General features: G+C 42.5%; 1 protein-coding gene across 1 annotated transcript; it reads left to right on the top strand.

The window, feature by feature from the left end:
* Positions 1-507: 507 nt before the first annotated feature.
* BRK1 (BRICK1 subunit of SCAR/WAVE actin nucleating complex) lies at positions 508-11,499 on the top strand. Its single transcript, XM_038565673.1, has 3 exons — positions 508-706; positions 9,294-9,376; positions 9,619-11,499. The coding sequence occupies exons 1-3, from the start codon at positions 589-591 to the stop codon at positions 9,643-9,645; spliced, it is 228 nt and encodes a 75-aa protein (XP_038421601.1). The 5' UTR covers positions 508-588; the 3' UTR covers positions 9,646-11,499.
* Positions 11,500-13,070: the final 1,571 nt, after the last annotated feature.

The following is a 13,070-nucleotide window of genomic DNA, read 5'->3' as shown; positions in this document are numbered from 1 at the left end:
AAAAAGTCCGAATTTTTTTTTTTGACAGCTCTTGCTATCAATTTACAAATTGCCTTCAGGAGTTGTGCCAGTTTACAGTGTGACCAGCTATTTAGGAGCCTATCAATTTCCCCTGGGCCTCTCCATCACTGGGTGCCATTGTTTAAACAACAAAAAAAAATGTTTTGTTCATTGGATGGGTCCAAGGTGGGGAATCATGTTGTGCTGCTGAAAGCCATTTTTAAAATGAGTCGTACTTAATGCGTCTTAATCGGCGACACACGGCCAACTTAGTTTGGAGCAACTGACCGAGCGAGCGTCTCGCGGTCCCGCGCCCGCTAACGACCCAAACCGCGGGCGACCGGGTCTGCGGTGCGCAGGAGAGGCGCGGCGCGTGCGCACTGCCCCCTCCCCGGCCGCCTTCTGGCGACTTTTTTCAGGGGCGTGGAGCAGAGAGAAAACGCACGCGAGGACTTGACGTCGCGCAGGCGCATCACAATGCCGGTGGATTCGTGGGTGCCAAGGGATGGGCGTGGGCTGGCGGCGCAGGCGCCCTGGCGGCCTGGAGGGTCGCGGCGCCTGCGCAGTGGCTCTCTTCAGGCGGCAGCCATGGCGGGCCAAGAGGATCCGGTGCAGCGGGAGATTCACCAGGACTGGGCGAACCGGGAATACATTGAGGTCATCACCAGCAGCATCAAGAAGATCGCGGACTTTCTCAACTCCTTCGGTCAGCGGGCGAGCAGGGGGCCGCGGGGGTTGGGTAGGAGGCCGCTCGGGCAGTTTGGCGAAGGCGCTGAGAAGCCTTGAAGGGGCTTGCCCCGGGAGCCCTGGGCGCTTGCTGGTTTCCGCGTCCTTTGCAGCCCACCTTGCCCCTCTCGCCCGGATCCTTAGGCCTCACCGGGCAGTCCCTGTAGGGTTATCCTGCGCCGGGCTGAGCTCCTCGGCTTCATTGCCGTCACCAGCAGATCCATTAGCAAGCCTTGCCCTCTCCCCGACTCTATAGAGGCAGCTGCATCCACAGCCTCGTCTTCGGTAGCCTCCCTGCTTCCTTTGTGACCCGCTTCCCTTCCAGTTCCCGCTTTGCACTTAGGGTGCGTCAGTCACAACGCAGCCACAGCCGTGTCGCTGCCCTCGTGTGAGTTTCTTGAGGCTTCCGCATCATTGTCAGGATCTCTTGAGCGCCATACCGTTGAGTCGCCTCTTCTGTCTTCCGGTTTTGCTGCGCTGAGAGTGGTGGGAGATGAGGCCAGATGTAAGGTCACGGAGAGCTCTGTATTGCTGCCACTAGCCAGCAGTAGGTATTGCTTCTGCTTCTAGCAAAATCTTTCCTAGGCATGGCGCGCTTGTGACAGATTCTTTCTGTTTTGTTCGTGTCCTTCTGGACAGCAAACCTGTAACAGACTCCCATCTCATGTGCTCCAAGTGTTTCCTTAACAGAACTGGGCACTGCGTAGACTTAAGTAATCACAAGGTGTAAGGATGACATCTAGTGATCTTTTTCCAACTAGTGTGCTTCTGTTCCACTAATTCAGCAACAAGCAACGAAGATTAAGTAGGGGAAACCGATGTATTTAAAAAAAAAAAAAGATTTTAAATGAATTAATTATTTTCCAGCTGGAGAACTGATGCATCCTGAGGAGTAAGGTAAAAGAGCATGAATTTTCTTAGAAAGCATCAGCAAGAGAAACCAGATCTCGGTAGAAAGCGCTCTCAGGTACTCTGGAGGACACAGAATAAGAATCATTTCCTGCTTTCAAGGAATTTCTGTCTTGCAAATGAAATAATGACAGTTTCAGAACATCGGTTTTGTATTAATATATATCCTTATAAAGTGTGTAGGACTATAATTTTGATGAGTCTTAGTATGATGGATCTTTCTCACCAGGGAATGACTGAGGGTAGTTACTGAAAAGAATAGTATAGAGTCATATGAAAGAATAGTATAGAGACGCCTGGATGGCTCAGCGGTTGAGCATCTCCCTTCCGCTCAGGGCGTGATCCCGGGATCCAGGATGGAGCCTGCTTCTCCCTCTGCCTGTGTCTCTGCCTCTCTCTCTCTCTCTCTCTCTCTCATGAATAAATATATGAAATCTTAAAAGAAAAAGAAAGAATAGTATAAGTATGTCATTGATACATATTCACACACATAATTTGGTATAGAGGTTGTAGTAGGGAATGGTAGTCAACATAGATCTCGTATATCCTGACATCTTTTAAGGACTATGAGCAAAGGAGTATGGTTTAGTGAAAAAGATACATGGATTTTTGGAGATAGACTCAAGTTCAGAGGCTAGATTAATTGATTTGAGTGAACTGAGACTATTTACCCTACTATTCAGATAATCTGGGTTTCTTTCCTCAGTTTTTTTCTTTTTTCCTAAGTTCTATGCAAACTCTTTCAATACTAGTTTTCATAATTGGTTTCTCCTACTTTTTCTGGAGAGCTTGAACTATTATTGGAGGTTGTTCACAGCATTATTTACTCATAACATTTCTTCAGACAAAGGACCATGGAAGAGAAACCAAAATATTTCATGGTAGTAGAAGGATGGAATGGTGCTTCTTCCAGAAGGAGGATCCTTCCAGAAGGATCTTCTAGGAGAAGATCACGGCTTGAGATTTGGCTTAGTTAGGAGAGGCAGTGGAAAGTAGTTGGAAAAATCACTGACATGGAGAGTTTTAACCTTAAAAAGCAGAATTAAAAGATTTCACCTATCTGGTAAGATCTGATCTATACACACAGATTATCTAAGCAAAGTATTAAGAACATCAACTAAATCAAAACATCTAAAATAACAAGTCATAGGGCGCCTGGGTGAGTTAGTCAGTTAAGCTTCCGGTTTCAGCTCTGGTAGTGATCTCAGTGTCGTGAGATGGAGCCCCAATTTGGAGTCCCTGCTCAGTGCACAGTCTGCTTAAGATTTCTCTCCCTCTCCCTTTCCCTCTACCCCACCCACTCAGGCACATGCCTTTTCTTTCTCTCTCTCTCTCTCTCTCTCTTTCTCATAAATGAATAAATTTTTTAAAAAGTAAATTAAGCTGGGGCTGTTTTTCAAAATTTAAAAATGATCTAGCACAAGTCCCCCAAATTTGGATCTGGGTAATGTAATAACTTCATTTCTGAGCACTGAGTTGTATTAATGAACCTTTTTTTTTAAGGATTTATTTATTTTAGAGAGAGAGCGAGCTTGAGTGAGGGTGGAGTAGAGGGAGTCTTTTTCTTTTTTTTTTTTTTTTTTTTTCTTTTTTTAGATTTTATTTATTTATTCATGAGAGACAGAGAGACACAGGCAAAGGGAGAGAAGCAGGCTCCATGCAGGGCCTGACATGGGACTCAATCCTGGGTCTCCAGGATCACGCCCTGGGCTGAAGGCGGCGCTAAACCGCTGAGCCACCCAGGCTGTCCCGAGGAAGAGATAGTCTTAAGTAGACTCTGCTGAGCTGGAAGCCCAAAATGGGGCTCTGTCTCAGGATCCTGAGATCATGACCTGAGCTGAAATTAGGATTTTTTTTTTTTTTTTTTAGATTTTATTTATTTATTCATTAGAGACAGAGAGAGGCAGAGACACAGGCAGAGGGAGAAGCAGGCTCCACGCAGGGAACCTGATGCGGGACTCCATCCTGGAACTCCGGGATCACACCCCGAGCCAAAAGGCAGACACCCAACTGCTGAGCCACTCAGGCGTCCCCTGAAATTAGGATTTGCACCACCCAGGTGCCCCTATATTAATAAACTTGTAAATCACATACATTTATCTTTGACATAAATCTTGGTAATTTATGATCTACAGTCACTAGATTTATAGTGGATGAGTCTCGGAACTGACCAAAAATTGAAGAGTTTGAGATTAGGATTTGCAAAAGAGAAATGTCTCTTGTATTGCTTTATAAGCAAGGAAATCCCTGCACTGAAATTTTATCAAATGTGTGAGTCACATTTTATGGTCAAATAGAGAATAAAGACTTTTCTTTTTGAGATTTCCAACATGTCCTAGGCTGAGGAAGTATACACACAAAATTCCAATCTTAAGGAGCCAGAAGAACTAGTTAGCGTAGGCCATTATTCTCCCTTAAAGTGATGCTAATGGTCTAATGTTGGGAGTGATTGCTAGATGGTTTTTGAAGATGTTAGATAATTAATTTAGTCCTTTTATTTATTTATTTACTTTTTAATTTAGTCCTTTTAAAGGAAAGGACAATTATTACAATTAAGAATGGAATTATAAGGCAAGGTTAGAAGCTAAAGCAATGTGATTCATCAGTCAGGTATACCTGAGGCAAGTTCTTGAAGATTGACATTATCACTGATATGAGTGTAGACAAGGACCAACAGGCTGAGAAACTTGAACAATCATGAAACACTTGAGACACTGTCTTGGCATTGAATGACTCAGGGTGAGCATGGGGCGGGGGGATAACATTTTCCCACTCCAGGCCCTTTGTGTGACCCCTCAGTTCTGAGGTGTATGTGTAGGGCTTAGACTGAGTTTGTAATACTATGATTTGGTGGTTCAGAGTTTTGTTTTTTTGTTTTTGTTTTTTTTTTAAGATTTTATTTATTTATTCATGAGAGATACAGAGAAAGAGAGGCAGAGACATAGGCAGAGGGAGAAACAGGCTCCATGCAGGGAGCCCGACGTGGGACTTTTTTTTTTTTTCCCTCTCCCCCGACCTGGGACTTGATCAGGGACTCCGGAATTATGCCCTGAGCTGACAGATGCTCAACCGCTGAGCCACCCAGGCGTCCTGGTTCAGAGGTTTAATAGGAATTTACTTTGAGGGCAGTCTTTGAAAATGGCAGCAATTCAGGGCTCCTGGTGCTCAGTCAGTTAAGCTTCTGCCTTCAGCTCAGGTCATGATCTTGGAGCCCTGCATTGGGCTCCCTGCTCAGTGGGGAGTCTGCTTCTCCCTCTGCCTCTGCCCTCCACTCATACTTTCTCTCTCTCTCTTTCTCAAATAAATAAATAAAATCTTAAAAAAATAAAATAAAATGGCAGCAATCCTACAGTTCTCACCCTGAACACAGAGAGTCTTGTAGGCCATGTGATTTGGAGAGGGAACAGTTTTTCCAAGCTAGCTAGTGACTTTCTGAACAGCTTTTACTCTGTGATTCCTTCCAACTGGTGAGAGTAATTATATTGGTGGACCACTTGAACCTGAGGCTCCACAAATCATGAGGCAGTGATGACATCCTAACACTGGCCTGTTGTGTACCTTGAGTTGTGAAGTTTCTAAAAATAGATTGTCACAGATGATAGCTTTTTATTTTTGTACTGTTGTACCTGATTCTAAACCTGATATGCACAAAGAAGTGTAACAAAAATAATAAATGTGGTTTTATTTATTGTTTGTTTGTTTAAGATTTTATTTATTTATTCGTGAGAGATAGAGAGAGGCAGAGACACAGGCAGAGGGAGAAGCAGGCTCCATGCAGGAAGCCCGATGTGGGACTTGATCCCAGGTCTCCAGGATCAGGCCCTGGGCTGAAGGCAGGCGCTAAACCGGTGAGCCACCCAGGGATCCCAATGTGGTTATTTTTAAATGTCAGTTTTATACTTAGCCAACAAGTATAGCATGCCTGTTATGATCCCAGCTGTGTGTCACATCCTCTGAAAAAGAAATAAAGATAAATGGACATGCTAGCCACTCCTGAGAAATTTAGAATGCTGTCAGAGAAGCAAGCCTTAACAGCAACAAGTCAAGAGAATGACAGTATTGATTTTTGTAGGCTAAGGTTATGTGCACTAAGAGTTCAGAGGAGCTGATAACTGGCATTTGTCAGCAGTGGTAATGGATACACCATCAAAGCACCCTGACAAGAATGACTAGTTATCTTCATTTAAAGTCTAAAGATAATATACTCCTAAATGCACTCTGGTTTGATTTGTTCAGCTGCTGAATGCCTTCGAAGTGTTTTGCTTGAATTAGTATGTATTTCTTGGGATCTGAAATATGATCAAAGTTTCTGGAGTTTAACATTTTATATTTCCCAACAGTGCTTATCCATTTAGGCCAGGAATGTAGTGTTGTTCTTGGATTCTGATTCACAGCCAGATCGACAGAGCTAGAACAGAACAGCCATCCAGGAAGGAACCCTCCTTCTCACCACCCCACCCCTGCAGATAATTCTGGCATGTCTCTTTTTATGGGAAATGACAGGTTGTTAGTGATAACATTCATGCTCTTACTGAATAGCATACATGATGTGCCTCTGAGCTTCTAAAAACCAGATTGAGAGAGACTTGATCCTGTTGGGCATTCCTGGCAGTGGTAGTGTATCTAGGAAAAGGAGCGTGCTGAGGTCCTTATACTCAAGCTAGATCTAAGAAAGAGAAGAAGCAGCACTAGCAGGCAAACAACATAATTTTTTAAAATATTTTTTCTTTATTTATTTATGATAGTCACACACACAGAGAGAGAGAGAGAGAGGCAGAGACACAGGCAGAGGGAGAAGCAGGCTCCATGCACCAGGAGCCCGACGTGGGATTCGATCCCGGGTCTCCAGGATCGCGCCCTGGGCCAAAGGCAGGCGCCAAACCACTGCGCCACCCAGGGATCCCCCAAACAACATAATTTAAAAGAATAACAAAGAATTTCCAGAATTGGTGAATCTATAGAGACAGAAAGATTAATGTTTACCAGGGGTTGGGGTGAGACTGAATGGAGAATGACTGACTGCTAATTGGTACAAGTTTCATGCAGGGATTATGAGGATGTCCTAAAATTAGATGATGGTGATGGTTGCACAACTTTGTTCTAAAAACCATTGAATTGGGATGCCCTGGGTGGTCAGTGGTTGAGTGCCTTCCACTCAGGGCATGATCCCGGGTCTAGGGCTCAAGTCCAACATCGGGCTCCCTGTGAGGAGCCTGCTTCTCCCTCTGTCTATGTCTCTGCCTCTTTCTCTGTGTCTCTCATGATTAAGGAATAAAATCTTTAAAAATAAAAATATTTTAAAAAACTCACTGAATTGTAAACCTCAAGTAATATGAACTTCATGCTATATAAATTATATACCAATAAAGCTATTTTTAAAAAAGAGACAAATAGCAGTGAAGATGGGTGAGTGGGAAAGGATCTAGTATGGAAACAAAAAGCAAAAAAGGAACCAGAAAGTGGAAGAGTCGGGCTATAAGCAGATTTTAAGAGAGGTGGGGAATAAATTACAACCCCAGGGGTGCATAAAGATGGTATCAGGCAGGGTGTGTGGTGGGAGAGTACCATCCTGGGCAGTAAGGAAACTAGACTCCAAACTCAGCTGTGCTATTGTTTTGTCCCAGCAGTTATCCAAGATGGGCCTTAGTTTCCCCACTATAGAATTAGTGGAATCACACTGGAGCCAATCTTTTGTTCCACTAACATAGCAGAATCCATAATTGTTTTCTCAAAAACATTTCTGTGCCAGGCAAGATACTCGTTACAAAAATTAGTAAGAGTCCGTTCTAGTGGGATAACAAACATGTAAATAAATGATAAATTACAAATACATAGATATCATTTGGCTAGGTAGCGTAAACAATTTAAGTCATTAAATATTCAAACTTGTAATAATGAGTTGTTGAAAAGATGCCTTAGTTTTTGTTTTTTTAGTGACTCGTTAAAAAGATGCAAACGTGTAATTTTTAATGGCCATTTTAATAGTCTTTCATAAATAAATACACCATACTTTATGAAACTATTCCTATGTAATAGTGGTGAATGTTCCTGTTTGTTAAATCTGTATACAAAGGGGGAAATGTGACCTAAGACCAAGTACATAAGTAATTTATAAACTAGAAATTCAACCATAAGTGTACAGCAGAAGGAGAATTCTATCTATCTGGCAGAGACGTCTCAGAGATCCAATTTGAACTGAGCCTTGAAGGAGAATGTTTAGACCGGCAAGATGAGTTAGATGTAGATGTGGACAAGTGAAAGTTGAGGCAAGAGCCGGTGTAGGAGGATTTGTCAAAATGGATGTGGACATGCTTTTACATAACAGGAAAGAGATGAAAAGGAAGTGTGAGCTAAGTGTTAAATCATTGTAAATGGAAGAGTGTCTCGGAGAGAGGGTATTTTAGACTTAAAAAATGAAAATTATTGAGGATGACCGAAAATTATTGACGATGTTGGAGGAGGTAATAGGAGAGAATTAGCTTGTCTGGAAACCTTTTTCTCCTGTTGAGGATGGTTGGGGAAAGAGTAGTCAAGTGGTTTCTCTTAGAGAAGTTGGCAGAGGAAAAGGTATTTTAGGGGAAATCTAGGTATCATTTTGGATAAGATGGTGAAAGATGATTGGACAGGGTAAAGGAAGAAAAGGGATTTTGCTGTTTTCTACAGATGGACTGTGGGCTCCAACGAGTATTTTGATGTTCTCCCAAGTTTTCTCTTCTGCTGAAATGCCTGTGCAGATATTGGTGACATTTTTAAGTACTTTCCAAGAGCAAAAGCAGTGAGGCTTCCGTGAGCTCAGAAACATGGGCGCCTTTGCTCCTCTCCATCGTCACTGCTGCTTTCATGGCCTCTGTTTTTCTTCTCTTGAGATTATTTTCTTCCTGTTGTCCCTTCCCCTCTCTTGAAACTCTTGGCTTGTGTATTAGCAAATAGTAGTTGTAGAGTTTTGGCGTGTTTTCTATTGCTGCCATAACAAGTTTACCATAAATGTAGCTGTTTTTATCACAAAAGTTTACTATTTTACAATTGTGTACAGTGGAATTCCAACATCACTTCACAAGGCTGAAATCAAGATGTCAGCAGAGCTGCCTTCCTTTCTGGAGACTCTAGGAAAGGATCTGTTTCCTTGCTCATTGGGTTGGTGGCAGAATTCAGGTTCTTGTGGTTGTAGGACTGAGATCTCTGTTTCTTTGCTGATATCACCTGAGGGCCCTTTCCAGCTTCTCATTGTCTTTGGCATCCTTTGGCTCATGGCCTTCTTCCTCCACCTTTCCTGGTTTATCTCTACTTTTGCTTATGGATTTGTGATTAGATCCTGTTGATCTGGATAATCCAGGATCTCAAGGTCCTTAACTGTAATCACATCTGCAAAGTCCCTTTTGTCATGTAAGAAACATACTCACTCGGGGATTAGGGCATAGACATCTTTGGGGGTCCTTATTCTCTGCCTACCACCCTTGGTAGGAAGTTCAGCAGATCTATTCTAAGCTCCTAATACAATTCTTACCTCTTCTCCATTCCCCTGCTTTGCTCACCTGCTCCCATTTATGCTCTGTGTGATGTATCATTTCTCTTCAGCTAGGGGCCGTGTGTGTATGTGTGTGTGTGTGTGTGTGTATTTGGAATGACGTAAATCCTGAACATCAGTCTCCTTTTACCAGATATGTCTTGTCGTTCAAGACTTGCAACACTAAACGAGAAATTGACAGCCCTCGAGCGGAGAATAGAGTACATTGAAGCACGGGTGAGTATGTCGGAGAAGCCTCGTGAGGCTAGGCAAGGGCCGTGCAGAGAGAATGTGCGTTTCCACTTGTTGCTGAAATAAACCTGGAAGCGGTAACAGGCTTGGAGAAGTTAATGGGTTTGAACCAGGTTTCTGGGACTCCAAAACTGTTGTCTTCTACCACTCCCTACTACCTAGGATCTATAAAAAAATATATTTTTTAATGCTTTTGAATTTATCTAATTGTCAATTTCCTTTGACAGGTGACAAAAGGTGAGACCCTCACCTAGAACTATGCCATGCTGCTGCTGGGAAGTTGCTTTATGGAACACAGGCCGACGTGGGAAAGGCCCCAGCAGCCTCAGCTCCTTCCTCTCTTCTTAAAGAGCAACAGGGCTTATTCTTGTTTTTCTTTTTTCAAAAGTGTGGCCTTTGGGCTCTGCCATGTACATCGACGTGTGATGTGGCATGTGGGAAGAAGTCCAGGGGAACTCTTGGAACCAACATTAGGCATTTTACCTTTTGAGTAACGTTTTGTAGAACTGTTCATCATTGTATTTGAAGCGCTCAGAGCCAGATGCCTGGGACTCTTTGTTAAGGTCCTTTCCATCTCTCTCTCTCAGACTTTCCTTACAGCTCTCATTGCCTCTGCATTGATTCTATAAACAGTCTTTGTCTCCTTTCCACCTTTGGCACGGGGGGTGGGAGGCAGTCCTGGCTGAGACACTTACGCCCCGGCAAGGTGGCCATCAGAGAATGTCGTTGCTAACCTACCAGTTTCTTGTCCTTTGGGGGAGGTCAAGGCCGGGCCTCCACTTGGCTTGAAGCGTCATTTTCAGAATTTTCTTTCTGTCACTTGGGGTATCTTTGCCTCTCATATTTCCCTAATAAACTCCTCAACTTTATCTGAGTGCTGTGATTATGGTGGGGAGAGGAGCTAGAGATGGGGCTCACCCATTCCACAGAAATCTGATGTGTGGGATGAGTATTCTAACATAAAACTTTCAGATGTATCTCTTTGATCAAAGCCCAGATCAAGCTTACCAGCTGGAGCCCTCCCCCCCACATTAGCACTTTGAGCTGACTAATAATTCATCTTGGGAATCATCTGGTCATTCAGCAGATGTTTATCAGGTGCTTACTATATAGGCTCTAATAAAAGATAGGCATTGAGTTAGGTGCGAAGCTTACAGTCTATTGAAATACCAGCATCCACACAATTTAACTGCAACCTAGGGCAGCCTGTGAGTTTTATCTGGTAAAAGCTAAATGTTTATTTCTTTTGAAAAAGCAAATAGTTTAAACAGAAGAGTCTAAAACTTTTCACTCTAGCATCTAAAGCTTGCTATAAACTTATGCCACCCTACTTTTAAAGGTTTATTTCTTATATAGAATCTCCATTTTAGTCACGTAGAAGTAGTCATACTCCATGCACACAAATTTCCCCTGTTCAAGTCATATTTGCTGTTCTAAGGCTAACTCAAATCACACCTCTTCCAGAAAGATCTCCTGGACTCGACTCTTTCATTCAGTACTGCCCTTTCCCTTTTCTGAGTCCCTCCCGTCCCACCCTGTCATGCTGACATTGCACTTGAACTCTGAATGTTCCCTGACGTAGTACCTGGTACTACATGGGATAGCCCATATGTGCCCCTTGCCCTGTACTGCCCTGCTGGGTGCCTTGCTGAAGGCAGGTGGTCAGTAAACTGACTTGGAGAGCCCAAGCTTCTTCATATTGTCACATCTCTTTAGAACCTCTGCTGAGGCCTTTGGAAGACCATTTTTAAGTAGTACCTTTGTTTAAAAATAGGATTTTATGGTGGAGACAAACTCAATATCCTTTCCTTTGAGATATGTTGCTTTAGAACATTACCAACTCATCAGTAGAATGCTTTTAACAGTCACTTGAGTTCCTTATTCATAATAGCTCAGGATGAAGTAAGTGCTTCTAAAGTGCAAGTTTTAGGTCGTCTGGGGCTCCATCTGTCAATTTAGCAGACATTTGTTGAGTTCCTGCTACATGCAAGGACTACACCATGAGATTGTGATAGGGGCAAAAGTGATGGTAACCAATATAGGCACGAAAAAGCCTTCCTTTAATGAAATCACTTGTGAAAATGTTCAATAAATTCCGTGTGGTTGCATAGATGTCAATCTGTTATTTATTGATATCAAAGTAACATTTCTAAAAATTGTCCTAAGTAATAGCATGTCGCTAATGATAACCTGCTGGTTGTAAAGAGAACAAATGGTAACATTTGATGTGGGCAATGAGTGAGCCCAGCCTCCTACTAGTTAGTAGTAACCCCTTCATCACACCTGGCACTTTAAGGTATCAGAGTACTTTACTGTGTTATCACTCCCATTATAGAATGAGGCTCTGGTTTACACAAGAATATGTAACTGATGTTACCTATACTTACTGAGTGTTATCATGTGCTAGATGTGCTAATTGCTTCATGTGCTTTATTTTGTGTAATCAGGCCCTAAGGAGTAGGCATTCTTATTTCCCTGTAAGAGGTGAGGGACTAGTTTAGAGAGGCTAAAACTTGTCCAAAGTCCTACGAAGTAAGGGAAGGTAAGGAATTAGAACCTAGATCTACCTGGGTCAAGCAGTTCTAACCATTCTTCTATTCTCAGTGTGGCATATAACGAGATCTAAAATGTATTGTCTCATTCCTAATCCAGTGCCCTTTCACTGTCCTCACCTGAGACACTGGAAGCAGATACACTGCTCTGTTGATTTTACACGCTCCCACACTTCTTTTTGTGAAGAAAGCCTCATAGGTTGTCCTTGCTGTGTCTTGCAAACACTGTTTGCATTCATGTCTATATTGTCTAGTTTCGCTTCTCACAGCTTCCTTTCTCTGAAGGTTTAATTGTATGCTGTATTTTCTGGAAGCCTTGCCTAAGGAATTTAATCAACTCTAGCTATCTTTGGGTCTAGCCAAGAGAAGCAACTACATCCCCCTTCTGAAAGGCCTTATCTGGTCATGCCCCAGAACTGGAATTTTACTCTTAAGTCCTACACATCTTTGCTCACAGGTCATTGCAGTCCATAGTGTTAGGCTAACCAACCATTTATTTTCCTCCTGAGGTCTTCAGTTTATAGAATAATAAGGACATTTGTCCTTACTGAGGATGATAAAATTTATTTTACATTTTAATCTACATTTACTAAATCATTCTAGTTTCTTTTTTTAAAAACTGTAATGTTTAATCCTTACAACAAAACTAGGGTGTTTACAGGGTAATTATTTTGACTTGGACTGTAAGAAGACTGAATTTCAGAGGTGTTAAAATTGCCCAGATTTGCTAAATTCAGATGGTTCTCAGTCACCTCCTCAAAATGAAAATTTAGATTGAGTTCATTTTCTTCTGAGGTTAGACCTAGGAAAGTTATCCACGTGGTGCCTCCTTTCCTTATGAAATCTTAATGATCTCTCTTTTTTTTTTTTTTAAATAAGATTTTATTTATTCAAGAGAGACAGAGACATAGGCAGAGGGAGGAAGCAGGCTTCCTGCAGGGAGCCTGATGTGGGACTTGATCCTAAGACTACAGGATCACACTCTGAGCCAAAGAGAGACACTCAACTACTGAGCCACCCAGGCATCCCAAATCTTAATGATTTTTGAAGAAGGATAATCCTGAAGAACTTTCATATTTTCTAATGTAAGTAGGAAATGAGGTAAATATGACACATCTCAGCCATCC

This window comes from Canis lupus, chromosome 20, assembly GCF_011100685.1.
Source record: "Canis lupus familiaris isolate Mischka breed German Shepherd chromosome 20, alternate assembly UU_Cfam_GSD_1.0, whole genome shotgun sequence".
Lineage (NCBI taxonomy): Eukaryota > Metazoa > Chordata > Mammalia > Carnivora > Canidae > Canis > Canis lupus.
The sequence above is the reverse complement of the archived record's forward strand: the minus strand, read 5'-3'. Positions and strand labels throughout refer to the sequence as shown.